This window comes from Penicillium atrosanguineum (assembly GCF_028827265.1).
Source record: "Penicillium atrosanguineum strain IBT 20685 chromosome Unknown utg000001l_segment0_segment0, whole genome shotgun sequence".
In the NCBI taxonomy this organism is placed as follows: domain Eukaryota; kingdom Fungi; phylum Ascomycota; class Eurotiomycetes; order Eurotiales; family Aspergillaceae; genus Penicillium; species Penicillium atrosanguineum.
Window position 1 is genome coordinate 547,350 of NW_026623133.1, and position 23,242 is coordinate 570,591.

The following is a 23,242-nucleotide window of genomic DNA, read 5'->3' on the forward strand; positions in this document are numbered from 1 at the left end:
TGACCTCCTCAAAATAATCCAATATGCCCTCACAAATACTCACGCGCGCTGAGGTGGCCAAGCACAACACCGAGGATTCCCTCTGGTGCATTATCGACCACAATGTCTATGACCTCACCGATTTTGTCGATGCCCACCCCGGCGGCAGCGTCGTGCTCGCTCAGGTTGCCGGCCAAGATGCCACTACAGATTTCTACAACTTGCATCGCCAAGAGGTGTTAGAAAAGTACCATGATCAACTGTACATCGGCACCATCGAGGGTGAAAAGCCCGAGGTTATCCGCCCGGTGCCTGGCGCTCTGAGCCCCGTTCCCTATGCGGAACCACTCTGGTTGCGCCCGCAATTTAAGAGTCCCTACTTTAAGGAAAGCCATCACCGACTGCAAAAGGCTGTCCGCGAATTCACAGATCGCCATGTTACCCCCGAGGCGCAAGAGAAAGAGCGTGATGGTACCTATATTAGTCAGGAGCTGATTGACCGTATGGCGGAAACGAATATTCTGGCTATGCGCCTCGGTCCCGGCAAGCATTTGCATGGCCTCCAGCTGTTGGACGGGGCCGTGGACGGCAAGGAGTTTGATTATCTGCACGACATGATTGTGACGCAAGAATTGGTTCGTGCTAATGCACGAGGTGAGTTTTCACCCAGTACATGTCAAGTGAGATAGTGGTTTAATCTGTGTCTAGGCTTCCAAGATGGCAACATGGCTGGCATGGCCATCAGTCTCACGGCCGTGCAGCAGTGGCTGAACGATCCTGCTCTTAAGGAGCGGGTCACTGGCGAAGTCTTGTCTGGGCAGAAGAAGATGTGTCTGGCCATTACTGAAGCCTTCGCGGGCAGTGATGTCGCAGGCTTGAAGACTACCGCCGAAAAGACCCCGGATGGCAAACACTACATTGTTAACGGCACCAAGAAGTGGATCACCAACGGCATGTTTGCCGACTACTTCGTGACCGGCTGCCGTACCGAGAAGGGCTTCTCTGTGCTTTTGATCCCGCGCGGCGAGGGCGTCGAGACCAAGCAGATCAAGACCTCCTACTCGACTGCCGCTGCCACTGCATTCGTGCAATTCGAGAATGTCAAGGTGCCTGTTCAGAATCTGCTGGGCCAGGAGCACAAGGGCTTCGTCGTCATCATGAGCAACTTCAACCACGAGCGCTTCATGATGGTTGCTGCTGTGGTCCGCATGTCTATGACAATCGTCGAAGAGTGTTTGAAGTGGTGCAACCAGCGCATCGTCTTTGGCAAGAGCCTCGTTTCCCAACCGGCCATTCGTCAAAAGTAAGTTATCCCGCACGGAACAAAGTCAGCTCATCAACTAACGATTATCCAGACTCGCTCGCATGATCTCACTCACCGAATCCAACCAAGCCTGGCTGGAGTCCATCGCCTACCAGATGTGCAACATGAGCTACGCCGAGCAGGCCGCCCACCTGGGCGGTCCCATCGGCCTGCTCAAGTCGCATGCCACCAGATCCGCTGGCGAGATTGCTAGTATGGCTACCAACATCTTTGGTGGCCGTGGAATCACCCAGAGCGGTATGGGTAAGGTTGTGGAGATGTTCCACCGCACGTACAAGTTCGATGCCATCCTCGGCGGAACCGAGGAGATCCTAGCGGATCTAGGCGTGCGGCAGGCGATGAAGAAGTTCCCCAAATCTATGCTGTAAATTTAGATTGTTTTATATTTATATATTTATATATACGTTCAATTCCACTGTAGTTAAGAAGATTCATTTGATTCAAAATTTTAGAATGGAATACAGCGTTGAACAGGTCGGGGAAGGGTCATGTATGGAAAGTCAGGTGTATGATTATGTACAATGCCCACGTGCAGATGTCGATACCCAAGTTTCGATGACCTATGCGATAATTGGGAAGAGATACAATTTGGGAAATAAAGAGGTTCACGGCGAATGACGTATTCATACAAAAGTCTAGAAGCCATTATTTCCATAACGCCAAGCCCCTCCCTTATATATACAAGAATCAAGCATCTAAGTACTTGCGTTATACAATAGCGAACAACCATCTATGCATCATCTTCGGTGTAATTCACCTTCTTCGCACGCTTACTTCTCCGCGAGCCGGACGCCTTCGCAGCAACATCTTCCAGCTCTGCGGATAGGTCGCTCAGCTCGTCCAACTCCGGGGTAGACTCGATCTTTTCGGCCTTCCGCTTCTTGACTGAAGATGGAGTACGCCGAGGAGCACGAGTAGGCTTCTTCACTGGTGTCTCCAGGGTCCCATTGGTATCAGGTTCCTTTTTGACCTTTTTGGGGCTGGCCTTGGGTTTCACGACTTTCTTCGCTGGGCGCAGCCATTCTTCCATGCCTCGTGGCCAATAGACTCGCCCTTCAGGACCACCCATGCCGACCTCCTCGTCGGGTATGGTGCGAGGTGGAGGGACAGTGCCTTCGAGGTCAACAAAGGCGTCGTTCTTCTTTTTCGTGCGCGGGGGCTTGAATGGCTTGTTTTCATCCGTTCGCATGTATGGGATGATGTCGTTGAAAAGATTATGGCCCGGCAGTTTGAATGTTCTCATCAACTCAAATACCGCTTGCTCCTTGTCCTTGGCCTCGATCATGAGGTCCATGCTAGGCACGCAAGGCGGCAAAGTGGCGACCCGGTCACTATGCTTGCGCCGCTGGCGACGCGTAATTGCTGGGGCAGTAGGTTCGGAATAGTGCATTTTCTGCGTGATGTTCTTTCGAGACCAGGTCTCTGCAATGCGGTCATAAAGGGGTATAATATCCTGCGTACCCTCACGAACCTCATTTGGATCGAACAAAATGTTGTGGTGATGATAATCGAGTACCATAGGAATGTTCAGCTCTTCGCAGATGGGCAGTAAATCATGAACGGTCCAGCTAACATCGTCATTCTCGAGTACCAGTCGATTCTTGACATCCTGCGACAATGAGGCATAGTTCTCTCGGAAACGGTCCAAAGTAGCAGCTTTGTCACCAAAGACACCGCCCATGTGTAGAATCATAACAGCATCACGGTCTTGTTGGGGAGGCAATTTAAGCAGCTGCAGCAGCTCCGAGTGGTATTCGAGGTCTCTGTATGAGCTTTCTATCACCTCTCTTCTGGGAGAGCCAAGCTGGGTGAATTGACCGGGATGAGTTGATACACGGTGGCCGAGCTCCGCGACTACTCGTCCAGCCTCTTCCAAAACCTCAGATGCGAACGGCGCCAACTTGTAACCGTACTCTTTGTGGCTGGCAAATGGAAACATCTCACTGCTGAGCCGCATGAACTTGATGCCATATTTGTCATTCCAGCGAATCAGCTTGAGAAGGTCACGCGAGTTCGCCAACCCCAGCGCTTCCACGAATGCTTGTCCGCGCGCTGGATCAGCTGGTTGATCACGGTCGGGACGGTTCTTAGTCGCATGCGCAGGCTGTTCTGGGTCTTGTAATGGGTGACGATTCTCGATGATGGAAGCAATGCGACATGTGCGGGAACAGAAAACAGGAGGAGTCGAGTATCGCAGGTATGTGTTAAGACAGGCCTGTGTACATAAACATTAGCAGTCAGATTGCGCAAAGCTGAATTTAGTATACTGCAACTTACATAGCCAAGGCGACCCTTCCAGGGAAGTGGGAGGTAGTCACTGTGCACCGGCGGAGGACGTCCCAGAGCCTCCTGCAGCTCCTCAGCTTCAACGGGGACGTCTTCGTCGGATTCTGGATCCAATGCGGCCTCTGCGCGGCCCTCGGGCAATGTGACATCCTCATTGAGAATGTCAGCAGGTTTTGTATCGATGTCGTCCACGTCCATGTCCAACGCCATTGTCACTGCCGTATGTAATTGTCGATGTGCGCTGCGCGGGTGGTTCTGGGGATATAGCGGGAGAGATTGTGCGATGACGTTCAGGGAGGTGGTAGAGAAATGCGCAAAGCGAGGAAGGTTGTGAGAGGGGAAGCGCAAACTTGGTCGCGTTCCATGATGAACATGGCCCAAAACCGGCGCATGCGATCTGACGTTCGCCACGGGAGATCGATCGGAGATCCCTAGTGAGGGGTGGCGACCCCCGGGGCCAGACCTGACGCCGGCATGCTGGACAGGTAGACCACGGGGGAGTCGTGCAAAAGAACGACACATCCAGCGGGCTCCCAATTTCGGGAGAGTTGAGTGTTGGTCCCGATTAATCGTTACGAGGTTGAGGGTCGGGATGACGCGCTAACCGCGACGCGCCGCATTTCGTGACGGTGACAACGAGTAGGCCTATCTTTACTCTACGCCGAGCAACATCAATCGAGACTGCGAAGACAAGTCTCGGATTAATGATTATTGACTTAACGAACTCGGATGTTCTGCAAGAACACATGACTCTATGTAGCGATTGACCTCATAGCGGGGAATGAACCCTGCAGGGAATGTCATTATACCGATCCTGGGAAACACATCTGGACTACAAGTTTCAATTCACCCGCAACATTCTTTTGGCTTTTCTTGTGGCATGCAGGGCGAAGATGCCCTGGCAAAGGAGTCCTAGGCTACGATCTACCAATATCCTGTACTGCCCTGCTTTGCGCATGAATGAATTGGGATAGGAAAGTAACTAACGTTAGATAATAATGTTCAATTGTATAGATTGCGCGTTCCAGAAATTAAATGCAAATGATCAACAATCACACTGTCGCACCCCATGATCGCACTCCTTCTCATGATTTCGGCCCTTGAGGCTTTGTCTTTGGTACAATTTTTTATCTTCATGCCGGTGTCAACGAATGCACTAATTTTGACTCTATGACTAATCAAGGTCGCGACTGCAAAAATAACTCTCGGAGTAACTATCTTTGTCTCAATGAGCCTTACGATTATGCTCTATACGTACATAACTCTTGTGGGAATTGGCCTTAATCGGGGGCTATTAAGCATTACAGGAGATGATACTGGAAAAGGGTCGCTATAAACGAGTTAAGCCAGCTATAGTAGTATTTACAGCCGAAAAATCCCCAGTCAAGGAAAGTTGTAATTATTAATAGACTTAGGGGGATAGGAAAGATATAGCTTGCAGTCCCCTTTGTACAAGACTACAAAAATAATTTGACTGTTATTTTCTGGCTGAGTGGCAAAGATCGAGGTATACTCTTATAATCTTTGGCCGCTCGATTACTAAGATAGTTAGAACTCTGAAGCGATCATAGACGAGGAGGTGGAGCAACGAGCTAGGAATATACTACGGTAGCTATTATTAGAGGGAAATTCTCGATAGCTAATCATTTCTGATAGCATTAATCAGTACTTTCCCGTCCATAGCGCTATTAGGGACGTACATAATATTAGAGAATTCTTCCCTATAGCCGATTATGGCGCCATTCTTATCACCTCTCGGCTCCAGAGATTAGCTTAGCTAGGAAGGTCCTTTCCAATCAATAGGCTTAACTCTAGTAATGCGATTCAATTACTATTATATAGTAGCCGTCTATTAGTAAAGAATATAATTGGGAAGCTTAAGAGCATTCTAGGTACTGAGCCACTCAATATAAAGATCTTATTAACAATATTATTATATTTAGATACCCTTACCCTTGCTAATCGTCTAGATGGCCTATCATTGGCAATAGTCATCGCTGGGTCTTTTATGCGTGAAACTGGAACTAACGTCAATGAGTAATTACATTATTATTAAGAATCCTGGTCCGACTTACAGCTACAATCGAACCCTCGACGCCAGTACCAATAAGGAAACATACTACAAATATAGCTAATCTCATATCATAAGATCCACAAGCGGCACCTAAACATAGCAGAGCTACTATTGCTACTTACTCACTTCGAGAATCGAGATATCTAGTATGAATTAGTCAGAAGTGGCCGTTATAGCTTAGATATGCCAGTGTGACTCGAAAGGGCTACTTTAAGTGGGCTCGTATTCAAAATTAGTGTGAGGATTCTTATCGAGTTCTCTCTTCTTGAAGTTAAGCGAAAACGGGGATGCTATATGATACATCCAGTGGTATAGGACTAGTGCCTTGACGTTGCTAGTACTAATAAGAATATGAATTCTATCTAGCTCAATAAGCTAGCTCTAATATCTGTAGGATACACTGTCCCTAATCTTAGTAACAGAGATCATTCCAAGCTTCAACAATGGTTTATCCCGTATACCAATTGGTGTATCATAGGCATTAGTCCAATGATAACATTTCAGTATGGGGAGCATTCCGTGGTTTAGGGGATCTCTACAAAGATCAAGGGAAGCTGAAGGAGGCAGAGGAGATATACTAACGAGCACTAGTAGGTAGAGAGAAGGCCCTCGGTCCGGATCATATATATAATTTTGATACAGTCAACAACCTCGATATTCTCTACAAAAACCAGAGGTAGCTAAAGAAAGCAGAAAAAAATGTACTAGCGAGCACTTACAGGGACGAGAAATGCCCTCGGTCCGGATTATACGTCCACTCTCGCTACACTCAATAACCTCGGGCTTCTCTACTACGACTAGGGGAAGCTAGAGGAGGAAGAGTATATATACCAGCAAGCAGTGGCAGGCTATGAGAAGCTCCTCGGTTTATACCATAAATCCACTCTCACGGCAGTCAACAACCTCTGAGTTCTCTACAAAATTCAGGGTATTTAGTATGGTGTTCGGCAGTGGTCCACTCGCCCTGTGGGGCCCGTTCGCCCTTCAATTACGTTACCCTCGTTCAGTTAGTCCCGCTCCTTCATTCTCATCTCATCCGATCGTCATCCTATCTCCAGGCAGACAGACAAAACTTGGTAGAAGATGGCACAAATCATCCCAGACTGGCTGAGACTTTGCGTCACTAAAACCCTATCTATCCAAGGCAAGAGACTGACTCCTATTTAGAATCCTTATCCTGCTGAGCGGGGCTTCCTACCTGCCCCAGCTGCACCGCATTTGGGTGCACGGGAACTGCCAGGGCATATCGCTCGGCTACCTGCTGCTCAACCTCATCAGCGCTCCCGAACATTTCACGACCGGATTCTTCATCCTAGTGAACCACAAAGGCGGAACAGATCTCTTCGTCGAAACCCCCTTGACGACCGGCGACTGGCTGAACCTAGCCCAGCTTACCCTGGTTTGGGTCCTACATCTCCTCCTGGGAGTCTTTCCAACCCTTCTATATCCAAAATTTCGTAGATAAAATCCTAACAAGAATAGCTTTATCATCTGTCTCTGGTTTCCATCCGATAACCGTACCGGGCACAAACTTGGGCTGCTGACGGTTTACATCCTCTTCACCCTCATCTCCATCATACCATTCTTCATTGACGCCATCGATCATGACTTCTTTGGTCCCCGCGGCAGCTCAGACCGCAATTGGGCTGAAGCCTTCTTCAGTGGCTGGCATATGATGCTCATGCACCCGATTGTTACGATTCTGGCTCTCGTTGCGCTCCCCTGCCAAGCGCGGGCTATCCGAGCCCTGCCCGTGGGGAATGTGAAAGCCCTCAGTCTTCTGAGGCTCCTGACCCAGGGCGTCGTATTTAGCGTGGTGGCGATCTCGTGGACGATGCGGGTGAAGTTCATGGACCTGTCGTTTAGGGATGTAATCGCGTATGGATGGCTCACGGTCGTGAGCTGGTACCAGATGGTTGGGTGGGCGGCAGTGAATAATGCGGTGTTTGCGCTGGTTCAGAGATCATTGTTCTGTTTGGCGAGGAATTGGGGGGTGGTGAAGATGGCTGATAGGGAGAGGGAACCTCTGCTGGGGGCGCTCGAGTAAGTGCTACTATTTAATACTCCACTAGGATTGAACTACAGGATTATCAATTGATCAAAATCGAAGATAAAGATGAAGGAATCTCATTCAGAACCAGCCAAGGTGAGATCTACTATATCCGACATAGACCGTGACGTCGCCACGAAAATCAAGAAAATCAACGGAAACCCCTGTCATACAGCTACGAATCTGCAAGGCTCTCCAGGCGACAGCGACAGGGATCGTCAGAGTCCCCCTCCAATCAGCGGAGGGCAAAGAACCAACAAGGCAGATATGTCTCCCCGCCCGAACAGCAACCCGTGTCCGCGGACGTAACAACGACCTCCAACTATCTGAACAAGGGGTTCAAAGAGCTATCACCAAAGCTGAGAACCGACGCCGTGGCCCCAGACGCCCCGGTTGCAAGTTTCTCATCCAAGCTCCTCCGCGCCTGGTCCACAACCCCGACAGAAGAGCACAACTACCCCTTGCCACCGATTTATCACGCCACCAATTCGTTCAGTGTGGTGTTTCGGGACTTCCGGAACACCAGGCAAGGTCGCGGGCATGCTCGCCAGCTATTCAAATATCCAGATCGACTCGGTGAATTGTGATCTAACGGAAGCGACGCAAAAGGAACTCGGCTCAGAGTCTCGCAGAGAGGCAATCCGCGATGCAATTCGCAACGCGAATGGTTATTTTGAGGTTTGGAGCTAAACACGTTAGCGTCATCCGGAATTGGCTTCCCCGAGTCAAGTAGTAAGAGTATGGCGGTATAGCTGATTTCGAAAACTACTGTATCACGGATTTCATCTTTGAACTTTTTGACTTCTGCCAATTGGTGAACCTTATGCCCAATGAACTCCCTCACAGCCTCGGATGCAGATGCTTCATTTAGCTCTAATGAGATCGGCGCTGTCTGGGCTGCAGTGTCCAGACGCTCTTCAATATTAGGCCAGTTGCGGCTCGTAACAATCCACTTCACGTGCGAGCGCGCAGATGATCCCTGGACAATCAAGTCCAGAAGGAAAGGGAGCGCTGTTGTGCATTCGTCTAGTGCATCGATCATTAAAGTGTATTCCTTAAGGTTAGATCCTTCAACTACATTCTACAGGATACTCCGTAGGCTATATGCCTTATCTTGAAAGTGCGATGGCTCAGTAATGTCCGAAGATCACGTATCATCCGTTCGAACTCTATTCGCTTCGCTCCACTCCGAAGCGAATAGAAATCGTGAGCGTTTGCAGAAGCTCATTGCAGCCCTCGCCGACACAAAAAGAAAGAAGAAGGCCCTCGGACTGTTGCCGCCGATCTTAATGATGGGAGCGGTTGCAATCGCCCTGAGCCTCAACGTTCATATTGACGAGGCCAGGACGAACCTGCCCAAAGCCGACGTCGAGCAAGACGACCCCACGGAGAATACCGAGGACAAGGACATTGAGGCCAGGAAGGACTCACCCCAAGCTAATGTCGACTTTGAACAGGTCTTTCTTGGCCTCGTTAATATCAATGGGCTCGTACTTTATCCAAGGGTGCTCCTACCCAAGAGTGCTCCTGAAGCTAAACTTCAAACTTGATTAATTAATTATTTTCACAAAAAAAAATCACATTATCATTATATCCTAAACCGCAAGATTAACGCGGTTCCTAGCCTATGACCCAATATTTGTACATGTCAATCTCAAACAAACATGGTATCTCTGCCAAAACAAAAGGTCATGCAATCGTCGACCGGCATGAGTGTACCGGCTCAAACCAATATCCAACATCAACATCGGGAAGACGTCCGTAGAAAAGAACATCAACCGTGGAACCCAGAGCGAAGCCGAAGGCCAGGCTTAGTAGTTACCAGTATAGGCAGAGTTGCCATAGCCATACCCATTAGCACCTCCAGTGGCGGTGGTGGGGGTGGTCTTATTCTTGCGACCGAACGAACTGTACCAACGCTTCTCATCCTTGACCTCACCATCCATCTCGACATCAGCAGGAGTAGGGTGGCCAGGCAGGGTATCCGCGCCATTGACATCGGGGTTGTTCTTCTTGCGGCTCCAGAAGTTTCGGCGACTTCCCCAAGTGTACCCGTTAGTCGGGGAGGGACCGAACCGCTTCTCGCGCTTGTGGTGGCGGGCGAGCGCGATCTGGAACACGATGGAGATGAGGAACAGGAAGCTAAGGCGGTGGCGTTAGTGATATGTCCCTGGGTGCGGCAATATGGCAAATCGCCCAGATGAGATCGGATCCACTTACACTCCAATGATGGCAACTGCGAAGGTGACCTTTTCTAGCCTGCAGGCCATACCGTAGCTCAGGCCGGCCTTGGAGTCGTCGCTGGCATTGCCTGTGCCCAGAGGCGTGTTGACGGTGCCGGAGCACTTGTTGACGCCCTTGCGGGTCAGGACGGCGATGGCGATCATAGCGCCCGTGAAGCAAACATCGAGAACAACACCGAGGAAAGCGAAGAAGCCGACTCCGCCAAGACAGCACACGAAAATGGTACCGAGAAGGCCGTACAGAGTAGCAGCACCGGCTAGACCTTCGACGGCCTTAATCCATGTCGCGATGTGGAGGTTGTGTTGGGCCAGGATGGCCAGGTAATACGAGAAGATGCCAAGAATGACGGCGGCATCGAGGAACTGCAACACGCGTATAGCGAGTGCGCAAAAGCGTAGGATGACTCCGCCAATACCCATGATGATAGTGTATAGTGGAGGATGAAAGAAGTTGGGAGCCCAAGGCAGAAGGATTCAGGGCTGAGACGGGGTTTATAAGGTAACCAGACCCTGGCCCCATCGCGACGCAATTGTTGATGATCAGTGGATGCGGAAAGAGTTGATCCTTGGTTCACGGCAGTTGTTAGTGGCTCAGCCACCAAGAAATGATGTCAGGCCAAGAATCATCGTGTCCACTCCCCTCGCTTTACACATTATGACTGGCCTGTGGCTCGTCCGCCACCGCATGTGAAGGAAAAAACCCCGAATTTGGACAAGCAATTTCCAATTATTGAGGCACCAGCCACACTCTGGTGGAGGCGGTGCCCCTTTCCAGGAAAGATGAAAGCTATGGTACATGCAACTGTAATGAGGTTGCCTGAGGAGTTCTAAGCCTGCACGTCCACCAGTATCTTACAGTGCTCGTCTCTATGCTCCAGCAGTGCCTTGAATCCTTTCTCTACCACTTCATCCACGGTGATGCGCGAGGTAATCATGCCTTCCGGTTTAAGTTGGCCTGTTCGTATCCATATTAGCCCAGTTTCAATAAACACTGAACCCAACCACCCAAAAAGGGGTAAAGGGCAAACCTACCATAGTTCACCGCGCGGATCGTATCCAAAAATGACGTTTCGTCATAGAGCGCTGCTCCCATATACCGAATCTCGTTGTACATCAACTGATTCACGGGGATAGAGGGCGGTTTCTCCCAAACAGCAATATTAACAATGGTACCCTGCACACGACAGGCAGGTATAGCACCGACAAGTGCCTTCTCCACGCCCGCGGCGTCGAAAATAACATCTGCACCGACGCCACCCGTGATCTCGCGCACGCGCTGCGCGACATCACCCTCGCGCGGGTCTAAAATATGTGAGGCGCCGTAGTCCCTGCAGAAGCGTTGACGGTTTTCCATCAATTCAGCCACCATGATGTCTCGAGCCCCTTGCAGCTTGAGGACCTGCACGACGCCGATCCCGATAGGCCCGCCTCCGACGACTAGGACATTATCGCCGGGCTTAAAGGGTGACAGGTTCACGGCGTGCCAGGCGACAGCTAGTGGTTCAATCAGGGCGGCTGCTTCGAGGGAGATGGTGTCGGGGATGGGGTAGAAGTGGCCGGCTGGTGCGACAATCTTCTTGGACATGCCGCCGCCATAGCCTGGAGGTACAGAAAGTATGTAAGTTCATATATCCAATATGTCGATGAATGGGGTACGTCTTACCGCTTAATCCGACGAATCCAATGTTCTCGCAGCAGTGGTTGTGACCTTGCTTGCAGGCACAACATGTTCCGTCGAAGATGGTGGGACGCACGACAGCACGCTGGCCTGGAGAGAGGTGTGTTACGCCGTCCCCTACTTCTTCGATGATGCCGCCGAATTCATGGCCCATCGAGCAGGGATATGTCGAGCCCGTGATGCAATGGGGTGTTTTTGGTATTAAGACTGGGCCGCCAGTATATTCGTGTAGATCTCTTGCTGTCAGGACGAGCTCGAAGGGTGCATGAAGCGAAAGAACTCACCACTTCCGCAAATTCCAACGTAGGCTGGCCTCATCTGTACACGGCCGTTTTAGTATCGTAAACTGACTCAAAGTTCTCAAAGCTTATAGAAACCAACCTTGATTTGACCTTTACCGCATAATGGCTCTTCAACTTCGTCCACGCGGATATCTCCCGGTCCGTGGAATCGAACAGATTTCATCAATGGGACACTCTTGAGTGTCGTATGCAGTGGGTCTTCCGACTGGGTGGTTGTGTTCAACATGATGGCTGAATATGAGCGTATTGGCCGTGTCGGCATTTCAATTGTGTGATGTGACTTCTGTCGAGAGACGTTTAAATCCTCATAGCTTGAGTAAACATAGCCGCCGGGGAGGATGCTTTATATCATCGTCAAAGAACGAATGAATTACATCAAGAATGTGGCAAGATAACGGCAAGTGTACAAAGTTACGACATAGAGGACTATCAAGATTGTTTAGCCTAGTCAGACTACGGGCCAGCCACTGGGAGGGCTTGTACAATACACACGAAACGGGTTCCTTAGACGTCATCCATCGTGAGTGCGGCTAACCAGCTTGCTCGGAATAGGTTCATTGATAGGGGGGAGCAGGGGGGAGCCAAGGTTGGTACCAGAGGCCGTGATCACTTGAACTCTGGGAACGCCGCCGATTTGCTGGGTTCACAAAGAAAGAGTGATCCCTCGCCCCTGCTGGTGTCACCAGGAGCTCCATCCAAGGATCCCCGGTTGAGGCCCAACAAACGACAGCTTCCAGCGCCAAGAACTGTTGGCAATCTGGTGCTGATAAGCTGTGTGGCTGGTGTCAAAACCGAAAGACCGGAACAACAGAGGATATGGCGTCATGAAGAGCACCAGGGGAGTGTACATGGTTTGCAGCACGGCTAGGATGTACAGGAACAAGATCTGACCAGCTTCCAGTAGAACATTCGGTGAATGACTGGGAAATGGCAGATGACCGGGCTGAGCCACAAACAGCGCCGCTTGCACACGGATGAAATCATCGACGGGGATGTTTGAATTAAGTTGTCGTACATCATGAGCTGGGGTTCTTTTCCCTAGAAAGCAAGACCGAACTGGTCAAGAACCCACCAATGAGCAGCCAGCCACTTTGACATCAATGCCAGGGGGCATCGACTTGGGATGACAAGGTTGGATACTAGTCCAGCCACTCAGGAGGTTTCATCAGGCTGCTTGTGCTGCTCCACAAAAGCACGGAGAATCGAGTCCAGCCCCTCGTTGCGGCGAGCAAGCAGCATCACGTCTGTGACATTGACAGTTGACCGCCCGGCATGCCTAATCCGGTAATACCGATTAGCCCTGAGTCCGGCACCAGGGTGATGGAAAAAGCAGGATATTGTGTTCCTGGTTGATGTAATGCGGGTTACTCACTTGGCAAAAGACTCTAGGTCCTGGCTGACCGTTTCTGTGACATTGTAAGCTACATGGATATACTCAAGGTTGACGCAACACGCGATGACAATTGGCTATTGCCTATGAGAGTAGACAAGTGCGAGGTCTTCAAGATCAGAGCCACGACCAAGGCAACCGAACTTACCAATTTGAGTCCACACCATCTCCGTCAGGGCGCCGATGAACTGCGGCGTGGCATTGACGCCTAGCTTCATGGTCTCCTCGTCCACGATCTGGCCAATGGACATCCACAGGGCAGATTTCAGGCGCTAGGGCAGGCATCAGCAACTCGAATCCGCACCGTCGGAGAACACTCACCTCCTCAAGTCCAGCTTCGTCGGTCTCCATGATGTCTGATGGTGAAGTGAGAGAGCGCGTTCCATACATTCAACAACAGTGATGTGATTGGCCCGAGACGCGTCGACGGAGAAACAGTTAATCCGCGACCAACCAATTTCCGAGCTCCCCCTTCTCGATGCTTCTTTCTTCAGGTTCGGGGCATTAGGACAGCTTTATCGTTTCGCTGTCTAAGTGTTAGGAGGCTTTGGAATTCCTTCCACTTTCCTCATATCCTGCTCCTCACCCCTTTATCATCACATACCACCTACAACCCCCATATCCATCCCATCCGCCTCCTCCGGGCCTTCCGCATCCCCACCAAAAAAAAAAAACTTCAACGCAAAATGGCCGACGCAGATGCTTTAGACCTCAGCGACCGCGCCCGCGAGGCCGCCAATGAATTTTTCAGCGAGATCTTCGGCACGGTCGAACGTGCTTTCTTCCGCTTCTTCAAGAATCTCTACAACTCCTTCGCAGAAGTCAGCGTGTCGCGCTGGTCAAAGGTCATCGGCAGTGTGATCTTCTACGTGCTTATCCGGCCGTATATTGAGAAGTTCTTCAAATTCCTGCACGACCGCGACCGCCGCAAGGAGAAGGAGAAGAAAGAGGCCGAAAGGGCCAAGCTGGGCGGAAAGAAGGCCAAGATGTCTGCCAACTCGCTGCGCGGCGGTGATAAGGGCAAGGTTATTGGTGAAGTTGAGAACACGGATGATGAGGTTGAGGATGAGGAGGAGGATGAGCTTGTTGAGGCCAGTGGTGTTCCTGAGTGGAACAAGATGGCCCGCAAGCGCCAGAAGAAGTACATTAAGAACTTGCAGAAGAAGGAGGGTCCTAAGGCTGAGAAGTTCACTGAGGATGAGATTATGGAGTTGTTGGACTGGAGCGAGTCTGAAGATGAGAAGAAGTCGAAATAGGGGGGTTCGATGATGACGATGGATGTTACTGAATATAGACCTGTGAATGTTGCTAATATGTTTTGTACTATTTCACCCTGTATACTAATTCTATCGAGTTCATGAATATCAGAAGTGAGCATAATAATACACTGGTGTCCAATATACCAACTACGTTGATTCCTGACTAGGTTGGAACTCATTGCAGCCATCCGGTAAATTCGAAAAAATAGACACCTTTATTGTCTTCATAAACATGATCTGGTCGTAATGGAAATGGGAAAATAGCGCAGTATTTAGGAAAGGTTCAGTCCCAACTGAAATCAATGCAACCGGCGCAGTGCCTCAATCATTCCCTTCACCTCCTCTACATCGCCCGAGCCCACCTCGGCCACGATATCCTCTTGCAAGCTCGGATCACAGGCCAGGAATTGCTCGATAAGCTCACCGTCGACAAAGCGGTATGGCGCGTCGGCGGAGCGAACAAGTGTGCGGAAAGCACGGAATTTCTCGAAAGGTAGGTCACCTAATGACTCCACCTTGCTGGCGATGGCATTTTGAAGGGTCATTAGGAAGTCTTGGTGTTCTGGATTAATGAGCGCAAAGAGATAGATCGATCCCTCGACCTGTGAAAAGTTAGCAGCTGTAGTCTGCATTTGAGTTGCAGTACATACCGTTGCCATGAATGCTCGAGGGGTCACCGTGACGCTAGCGAGCTGGGGGATGTGAATTGGGCGAATGCGGTTGACCATTTCCCCCAGGGCGATCTCGCTTGTAGGAATTAGACGGTGTTTGTCTTGCTCGGTAACACCGTTGGTGTTACGAGACAGGACGATCAAGTTGCCTTCCGCTTCACTGAGGAGGAAAGTGTCCTTGTCGACACAGGCAACTGCCGTGCTCCAGACTGTTTGATAGTGGCGGCCAATCTCCTTCAGTTCGTCCTTGACCCCATCCTCGCCGGGGATGTACTTCACGATACACACACTCTTCATGAGATCAGCAACCACGATCATATCGTCGATAACGGTAACATCAATGGGCGCAGTGGATGTCCGGTAAGTTGCGAGCTTCTCGAGCTTAAGTGCTCCCGAGTTGTTATCAACCGTCTTGTAGACAACGACCTTGGGTGTGTTAGTAACTAGTGCGAGCCCGAATAAGATCAACAACTCACAGTCTTAACCAGCGCTGCCACGATCCGGTCGCCTATCATGGCCAATGCTCGGCATGCACCCATAAGTGGCATCTCCGCAACCTGGGTCAGCTTGCGTCCATGATCCACCTCCAACACCAAAATCCGCCCGCGGATATTCTCTTCCTTCTCATCCATAACCGCCGTACCGACAATGAATCGATCTTTAGTCTCGTCCTTACCAACCGAGAATTCAGCACGAACAACACTTTCGACCAGCTCATTCTCATTGAGCTCCAACGCATCCAGGCGTCGGAACATGATCTCGTCGGCAAGAACGAAATGACTCTTCACGACCTCGGCACCATCTTCTAGCTTGCGATCGATCGTACCAAGACCAAATGCTTTCTCCGCTGGAGAGTAAGCGACACGGCGCACAGTCGATCCCATTGGTAGCGTTTGAATCTGGGTTGTGCGCTCCCTGTCCACCAGTGCGATCTTGAGCTCTTTTGCAGTGGCCACGGCGATGGAATCGGGATATGCTTCTGTGTTTAGATGGCAAATGCGAGATGCACCTTCAGAGTTGACTGCAGAGTATATGATCCGGCCCTCGGAGCCGTAGATCAGACTAGGGTTCTCGCAGGTGGCAAAAACGTTGAACAAGCCATCCCCTCGAGGCAGCTTTTTGAATGTGGGCTGTTCAGATCCGAGAATCAACTTGTTCATGCCTGTCAGTGAAAAGCCATGGGGGTCCAATGCAAATGTGATCACACTTCCGTCGGCCATGGAGATGAAGAGGGTGGGAGGGCTGTCCGCAAGCACGTCCGCCACGAGGACAGATCGAGGGAATGCCTCTCCTGTCGGGCCTAATGACTTGTTCTGCAATTCGGCGAGGTCGTTGATTGCTAGAACCGACACCTTTGCGGACTGAGGGAATCCTGCAATGCAGACCCCTGCCGGCTTATAAGGGACAGTCACGCCCGAAATCTGGTGGTCTGCGCCGAGATCTTTCTGTGTTATGAGCTGTGCATTGCTCTGGAGATCGAAGGATGCTAGGACCTGACCACCGATGACCAGAGCGAGGTTATCATCATTGGCCGAGGCAGCAGTGATCGCCTTTTGCGTCGGTGGTGTCCACTCGAAGGTAACCATCCCACTTTCAATTTCGGCGATGACCGCTCTCTTCTCTGTGACTTGCAAGATTCGACCGCCCGGAAGATTCGTTGCCAGAAGAGTGCTTTCAGTTAGGGCAAGTCCGAGGAAATCTTCCAGCTCCTCGACTTCTCCATCGGCGCTGAAACGGAAAATGCGCGTCTCGTCAACGAATGTTACGAGAAGCGTGTCGAGGAAGTCGCCTGTACTTTGGGACTGCAGACCCCAGAGGTCTGTGATGTGATCCATCTCTCCCAAGACACCCAGCTCTTCCATACCGACACCGCTCCGCACACTCCGCAAAGTGCCATCGTCGAACGCACCTGAGCCAGTGACAATGCGAGCTTGCCCGGTCGAAAACTCGTGTGTATGGCTCTCACTGTCGCGGTTGCCCAGATCCATCAAAGTGAAGTCCAGAACAGGAGCAATGTTGGACAATGTCTGAATGATCTCAAATCCACCATTGTTGATGCGGAGAACCTGCGAATCACCTTGGTGCGAGCCAACAAAGAGAACACCTCCACCGAGATAGACAAGCACCGTGGCGCGGGATGTACTGCCTAGGTAGTCGAGCTTCCAGTCTTCGACATTGCCCTCGTTATTCAGATGGAACATGAGAAAGAATAGCCGTCCGTAGTCATCAGCCAGTAGCCATCGTTGACTGTCGACCTTCTCCCAAGCCACGAAGACGGTCGCTTCCTCGAGATCACGCGAGATCATATCATTTGCATTATCGTCAATGTATTTGATTGACGTCTCTCCCAAAACAATGAGACCCCCTGGTAAGCAATTAGCATCTATTAACACTTCAACTCAGAAATAAACATACCCAACGGAGCTGGGATGGGAATCAGATGTGAAGAGCCCACATCAAGCTCATGTGCGAACACTCCACCCTCCAATTTCTTCTCCTGCACCTCCTTGAAAGTAGCATCCGCTGAGGCACTCGAAGTAGCCCGAGTATACTCCAGCTCCCGGATACGCAGCCGAACCTTCTTCTGATTATCCTCATACAAAAGCGCCAGCCACGGTGTATTTGACGCGGAATGCAAAAATGCCGATGACCGAACAAACAGCTCGTCAATCCGCGAGGCAGTCGGATCACCCAGTTCTCCGACCTGCGGGGCATCAACCTGCGCAGCGGCATGCGAGATCCTTCCTTTCCTCTTACTCGCCTCGATAATCGGAATAACAACAATAATTCCCTCGTAGATTTCCAGCGTCATGAAGCGCCCGCTGGGATCAATTAGACATCGCGGCTCCGTTTGAGCCTCACGGGATGCCGGATCTGAGATATCCTGATACGCGCGCGCAGTCTGGATATCGTTTTTCTCGGCGTTCCACGACAGCGTGAAGTAGTTATACTGGTCGGTTCCCACGAAAAGGTGATCGGTCAGCGAGTTGGCCGGGGCCGGAAGGCGGGCGAGCATGGTCACTTGCGCGAAGAGCGCGCGAGTGGCAGCGAGGGTCATTCCATCTGGTGTGAGGGTGTAGAACTCGATGCGGTTTGCTTTTCTAATAGATGAATTGACATATTAGCTTTTGCTGGTAGTACGAAGCTATCATCGAGCTGTATCGCCCCGCAATCTCCGAGTACCTGGTAGACTCACGCGACAACCAGGCAGTCCTCTTCTGCATTCATAAAGTTCAGCTTGACTGCATGGCGAATGCCACTGGCCCGGTGAATGGGCACCACGTAGGCCATGGTGTTGGTTTGGCGACGCGAGCCGTTAGAGATCCTTCACAATTCCGTCGGAGCTTGCGTCGAGGTGTCGCGGGTCCACTGCGGGAAGGAGCTGCAAGGGAATGAAGAGACTGGCCGGGGATTGCCGGGTAGGTAGAAAGAAGACTCAATCCCAAGATCGTTGTTGCATTTCTCGCAAGAATTAAGCTTGCGGAAATGGAAGTTGCGAGGTCGGGCGGTGTCAAGGACGATTAAGTCCGCGCTTACAGCCGAAAACAGGTTCATTGATTGACTCGGGGCTCTATCTCGGTCATCTTTCCTCGTCCAGGTAAAAATCAATATTCAAGTTGTATCTACAATGAGGCTCTAATTTTTTTTGGTCCCAGTTATTGGTAATTGAAACATATGAATTATTTTAAATCACCAAGTCTAAAGAATCATCATTCGCCCCATCCAAGCAGTGCTCCTGCGCAGAAAAAAAAAGCTGAAGCCTTCATAAAACCACAAGGCAAGACTGAAAAAAGAAATGCTAGGCATACACAACCCGCCAAGGGATTTGACAAAACGGGCCAAGTATATATGCTGGGTCATCTAAATATGAGATGGAATGACGTGATCAGCACGAGAAAAAGAAAAGGTTTCTTGCTCATGACCAAACATCCTCCTGGTAGCTACCGCTACTCCGCATGTGCTTGACCATCTCCTCACCCTTCTCCGCCGGCATACCCCGCTGCTCGGCGATGATGTGGCCGAGAACCAAGTTGACCTCCCGGGCCATGTTAGCGGCATCACCACAGACGTAGAAGTTGGCCTTTTGCTTGAGTAGCTCGCTGACGAGCTCGGCGTTCTCCTTCAGGCGGTGCTGGACGTACACCTTCGGGGTACCCTCGCGGGAGAAGGCAGTGATGACCTTCAGGGCATCACCCATCTGTTCCTGGTAGGTCTGATAGAACAGTCAGCATTGTGTCTAATAATGATAATTGGGAAATTGGAATCATACCTGGAACTCATCAGAGTAGATAAAGTCCTCATCGCGCTTACGGCATCCGAAGAACAGGAGAGTAGTGCCGACCTTCTCGCCCTTGGCGGCCAGAGCAGCACGTTCCTGAATGAAACCACGGAAAGGTGCAACACCAGTACCGGGGCCAACCATGATGATCGGCTTAGAGGGATCGGAGGGCAGCTTGAAGTTGGAGTGACGGACGTGAACAGGGACGTGGATGCCATCGTACTTGTTGCGAGGGCCAGTGATAGAGTAAGTCAGACCGTGAGGATCAGGAGTGGGGTCGCCATTCTGCTTCTGCTTCAGGGCCAGGAGGTAGTTGGTAGTAACACCCTTGATCATGTGGGAAGCACCGGGCAGACGGACGGACTCGACAACAGCCGTAATGCTGATCTTGTCCTTCTGAACCAGGGAAGACGAAGAGATGGAGTAGTAACGGGGCTGGAGCTTGTTGAGACCCTCGATAAGGAGAGAGAAAGGAACAGCGGAAAAGGGCTTCGAGGTAATGCTCTGAAGAGCCTGGGCAATGTTGAAACAATGGTTCGAGATCTTCTCGTGGAAGTAATCCTTATCGGCACCCAGACGAACAATCTCGTTCTTGCTGGCCTCATCGGGAGCAAAGGCGGCGAGGGTCGAGACGAACTGGCGGGACACGGGAGCGCAAGCTTCCATGTAGTAGCGAACAGCAGCATCGTAGGTGGTAGGAGTTGGGATGGGCACCTTGGCAGTAACATCGATACCCTTGACGTTGATCACAGAGTGGCGCTTGTCGGCAATACCAAAGACTTCGAGGAAACGGTCAACCTCCGCACCGGCGTTGGTAGGCCAAACAGCAATGTGGTCACCGGTCTGGTAGCTCAGGTTGCTACCAGCGATACTGATTTCCATGTGCAGGCAGTTGCGGTCCTTGACAGTGAACAATTCGCGAGATTCGACAATCGGGGCAATGAACGGGTTGTGAGCAGAGAAAGGTCCCTTGGCGCGGCCCTCACGGTGGGCAGCAGTCGGCTCTCCCAGGTAGACGGTCTCATCCTCGGGGGAAGCCTCCTCATCCTCAGAAACGGAGAAGACAGGCTCGTAGACGGCTTCACGCTCCTGAAGGTTCATGGCGTCGGTCAGAGCGGTCCACATGGGTTCCTTCCAGGCGAGGAAGTCCTCTTCCATGGTACCGGCACCGTCATCACCCTCACCAGCGGAGCCAATGCGCTTCGCACCCAGCTTGGTGAGAGCGGTATCAACCTGGCGGACCATAGCGTTGTAGTGTTCGTAGGTGTTGTTTCCGAGACCGAAAGTGACATACTTCAGGGATGACAGAGGCTGGTCATCGGCGGAGGCGCCGCTCTCAAAGGCCACATCGTCGCCAGTCAGGAACTGATAGAACTCCACGGCGTTGTCGGTGGGCTCACCCTCGCCGTAGGTGGCCAGGACGAAGAATGCGACCTTGTCGTCGGGGAAAGTATCCAAGTTATCGTAGTCGTAGTCCTCAATATCGGCCACCATGGTCTTCAGACCGAAGCGCTGAGAGCCCTCCTTGGCCAGACGCGAGGCGTAGTCCTCGGCGGTACCAGTCTGCGAGCCATAGAAGATCACACAGTTCTTGCCAGTCTCATCCATCTTCTCAACAATGTTGCGGGTCTTACCGCTCTTAGCGGCTCCATTCATCGCGGAGGCGGAGGCGGCGTAGGGGTCTTTGGCGACAGCCCAGTAGGTCCCCTTGGTGAAGTAGGCAACGCTACCCACCAAGAGAGCCACTAGGACGACCAGATCCAGAGTGTCGAGTTGCGCCATGTTGGATTCAGTCCGCGACTCGGAGAGGGGGAAAAATGGGCGAAAAGCGCGCGAGGGGGGGGCGAGCTCAGTATATGAGAAGAAACAGAAGACGATAGAACGTCCCCAAATCCTCAGAACTTCAGATCTTCACGAAAGAAGACCCCTGACAAGTATGTAGAAGAGAACAAAGTGGTCTGACCACGCTCCGAGCTCGGGTTCGGACCAGAGTGGATCTGTCCCCTGCCGAGCCACATGCACAATCTTCAATAATGGGAGGGGTTGGCGTCGGTGAAGTGTATACCTAGGAGAAGAAAAATATCGAGATAGCCTTGCAACCCCCGCAAAATCACGTAAATCGCCGATATTTATAAGATTGCTACAATACGGATCGCCCTCGGCTGAGGGGGAGGCGTCATTTATCTCCGTGGGGCAAACTGTCTATCGGAAAGAGAACTCGGCCCACGACCCTAGGGAAACCTTGGATAGCACCCTGTTGCACACTGGGACAGATACGCGCGATAGCACGCTTAGTTGCCGTCGGTGCCATTGTACCAATGGCCTTCTGCCCCCATCTTGGGAGTCCCTCGGGTAAGCGTCTTCGGCAGGCCCGTCCGGGAGATCGAACTAGGCGCCCGCACCGACACCGCATTCTCCTGCCTTTTACCGTCTACGGAAAGTGGCCAAGATCCGCCTTGTGCATTGGGCCTATGCTGTCAAAACCCAGCACACCGGGGTCGGTTCTCCTCTTCCGCGCTTCCCCGAGCCACAGCACCCTGACCGCGGCCTGATTCCGCGTTGTGCGGCCTTTGTATGCCTTGTACTCTGCGAGAGTGTCTGAGCTGGACCACTCTGGAGTGGCTGCCAAACGGGCTACAAATACTGTCTGTTCGTCTTCAACCCCGTTCATCTGGTGGCATGGTGTGGGGAAGCCTTTGCCTCTCGGATCCGAGGAAACCAGGCTGACTCCTTGATATTACCGGACTGCAATATTATTTTTGGGTTATCCCCCACGTAGAATGTAGTGCCCACTGATACTTGCAATCTGGCACAATCATTCCTTGTGCCTTGCGCCTTGTGCCTTGTGCCCGTGCTAAAGCAGCGAACACGAGGGTGATCCCAGGCTGAATTTATGGACCTAAGGACACGCGACATGACGAAGCGGGGATCCGCGGGGATTTCATATGATTGCCTTCATACTCGCAAAGCTTCCCCGAGGTGGAATAACCTTTTAACCTAGGCTGGGCTGACTCTTCAAAGTCTGTGCTCATCTTGCACAAGGTACTAGCCCTCGGCTGGACACGTTGTATATCCTCAAGCCGGGTGACATCTATCGGACACCGCCGCTTGACGCAGCAGCTCCGGTGGTGGATTTGGTTTTATGCCTCAGGCGCAAATCGGTGCGACCTGTGTACAGTACACGAAGTTCCACCGAGGGACCCGATCCTCGTCCTCGTCGCCATTCCGCCAAAAAAGGGACCCAGCAATGTTCCAAGTGATGGAAAGTGTTTTCTTTACTGTATGGAACAGGGTGTCTTGGTCTTTTAGACGGCTGGGTAAACTCTACCTGTACTCTAGCCGAACAGCCACAGTCTCGCATTGAACGAGTGTAAAATGATACATCCTCCTGTGGCTGACTTTGTATTTGCCACTTGCCGAGACGGGACCCGATCTACCCGGCTGGCAATACATATAGCAGATCTAGGAAACTGTCAACGAGGACTAGTGACTCCACGGGTTCCTGTAACTATGTTTCAGGTCTTGTCGTTTCCTAACCCGGCCATCCGAAACATGATATTTGGTTAGTGTGATAGTCGTGCAATTCCCTGTTCCTCGATCCCGCATAAGCTTACAGTGGAGTTTGTCACCGATCGTTTCTTCTATAATAAGTTTATAATCCGAGTTAGGCATAAGTGACAGCCTTAAGAAGATAACGAAAAATTAAA

The 23,242-nt window shown here is 51.3% G+C and overlaps 11 protein-coding genes across 11 annotated transcripts; 5 read left to right on the forward strand and 6 right to left on the reverse strand.

Moving 5' to 3' along the window:
• Positions 1–23: 23 nt before the first annotated feature.
• On the forward strand, positions 24–1,671 carry N7443_000200 (acyl-CoA dehydrogenase family protein; the record flags this gene model as incomplete). Its single annotated transcript, XM_056880256.1, has 3 exons — positions 24–633; positions 688–1,282; positions 1,335–1,671. 3 exons carry the CDS (start codon positions 24–26, stop codon positions 1,669–1,671), a joined length of 1,542 nt encoding a protein of 513 aa, XP_056745494.1.
• A 362-nt stretch (positions 1,672–2,033) lies between these two features.
• Positions 2,034–4,111, reverse strand: N7443_000201 (UV-endonuclease UVE-1; the record flags this gene model as incomplete). The annotated part of the gene is made up of 2 exons (XM_056880257.1): positions 2,034–3,518; positions 3,581–4,111. 2 exons carry the CDS (start codon positions 4,109–4,111, stop codon positions 2,034–2,036), a joined length of 2,016 nt encoding a protein of 671 aa, XP_056745495.1.
• A 788-nt stretch (positions 4,112–4,899) lies between these two features.
• N7443_000202 (uncharacterized protein) lies at positions 4,900–5,724 on the forward strand (the record flags this gene model as incomplete). The annotated part of the gene is made up of 5 exons (XM_056880258.1): positions 4,900–4,984; positions 5,031–5,096; positions 5,161–5,197; positions 5,432–5,590; positions 5,628–5,724. 5 exons carry the CDS (start codon positions 4,900–4,902, stop codon positions 5,722–5,724), a joined length of 444 nt encoding a protein of 147 aa, XP_056745496.1.
• Positions 5,725–6,600: 876 nt separating this feature from the next.
• Positions 6,601–8,300, forward strand: N7443_000203 (PQ-loop repeat-containing protein; the record flags this gene model as incomplete). The annotated part of the gene is made up of 4 exons (XM_056880259.1): positions 6,601–6,638; positions 6,831–7,062; positions 7,141–7,706; positions 7,889–8,300. 4 exons carry the CDS (start codon positions 6,601–6,603, stop codon positions 8,298–8,300), a joined length of 1,248 nt encoding a protein of 415 aa, XP_056745497.1.
• A 549-nt stretch (positions 8,301–8,849) lies between these two features.
• On the forward strand, positions 8,850–9,263 carry N7443_000204 (uncharacterized protein; the record flags this gene model as incomplete). Its single annotated transcript, XM_056880260.1, has 1 exon — positions 8,850–9,263. The coding sequence occupies one exon, from the start codon at positions 8,850–8,852 to the stop codon at positions 9,261–9,263; it is 414 nt and encodes a 137-aa protein (XP_056745498.1).
• A 261-nt stretch (positions 9,264–9,524) lies between these two features.
• Positions 9,525–10,376, reverse strand: N7443_000205 (uncharacterized protein; the record flags this gene model as incomplete). Its single annotated transcript, XM_056880261.1, has 2 exons — positions 9,525–9,855; positions 9,934–10,376. 2 exons carry the CDS (start codon positions 10,374–10,376, stop codon positions 9,525–9,527), a joined length of 774 nt encoding a protein of 257 aa, XP_056745499.1.
• A 407-nt stretch (positions 10,377–10,783) lies between these two features.
• On the reverse strand, positions 10,784–12,162 carry N7443_000206 (uncharacterized protein; the record flags this gene model as incomplete). Its single annotated transcript, XM_056880262.1, has 5 exons — positions 10,784–10,911; positions 10,989–11,555; positions 11,620–11,874; positions 11,919–11,952; positions 12,016–12,162. 5 exons carry the CDS (start codon positions 12,160–12,162, stop codon positions 10,784–10,786), a joined length of 1,131 nt encoding a protein of 376 aa, XP_056745500.1.
• A 926-nt stretch (positions 12,163–13,088) lies between these two features.
• On the reverse strand, positions 13,089–13,677 carry N7443_000207 (CENP-S family protein; the record flags this gene model as incomplete). Its single annotated transcript, XM_056880263.1, has 4 exons — positions 13,089–13,212; positions 13,309–13,342; positions 13,475–13,598; positions 13,648–13,677. 4 exons carry the CDS (start codon positions 13,675–13,677, stop codon positions 13,089–13,091), a joined length of 312 nt encoding a protein of 103 aa, XP_056745501.1.
• A 335-nt stretch (positions 13,678–14,012) lies between these two features.
• On the forward strand, positions 14,013–14,582 carry N7443_000208 (uncharacterized protein; the record flags this gene model as incomplete). Its single annotated transcript, XM_056880264.1, has 1 exon — positions 14,013–14,582. One exon carries the CDS (start codon positions 14,013–14,015, stop codon positions 14,580–14,582), a length of 570 nt encoding a protein of 189 aa, XP_056745502.1.
• Positions 14,583–14,884: 302 nt separating this feature from the next.
• N7443_000209 (DDB1/RSE1 family protein) lies at positions 14,885–18,547 on the reverse strand (the record flags this gene model as incomplete). The annotated part of the gene is made up of 5 exons (XM_056880265.1): positions 14,885–15,187; positions 15,236–15,682; positions 15,733–17,621; positions 17,672–18,357; positions 18,453–18,547. The coding sequence occupies 5 exons, from the start codon at positions 18,545–18,547 to the stop codon at positions 14,885–14,887; spliced, it is 3,420 nt and encodes a 1,139-aa protein (XP_056745503.1).
• A 625-nt stretch (positions 18,548–19,172) lies between these two features.
• Positions 19,173–21,317, reverse strand: cprA (NADPH--hemoprotein reductase cprA; the record flags this gene model as incomplete). Its single annotated transcript, XM_056880266.1, has 2 exons — positions 19,173–19,469; positions 19,527–21,317. The coding sequence occupies 2 exons, from the start codon at positions 21,315–21,317 to the stop codon at positions 19,173–19,175; spliced, it is 2,088 nt and encodes a 695-aa protein (XP_056745504.1).
• Positions 21,318–23,242: the final 1,925 nt, after the last annotated feature.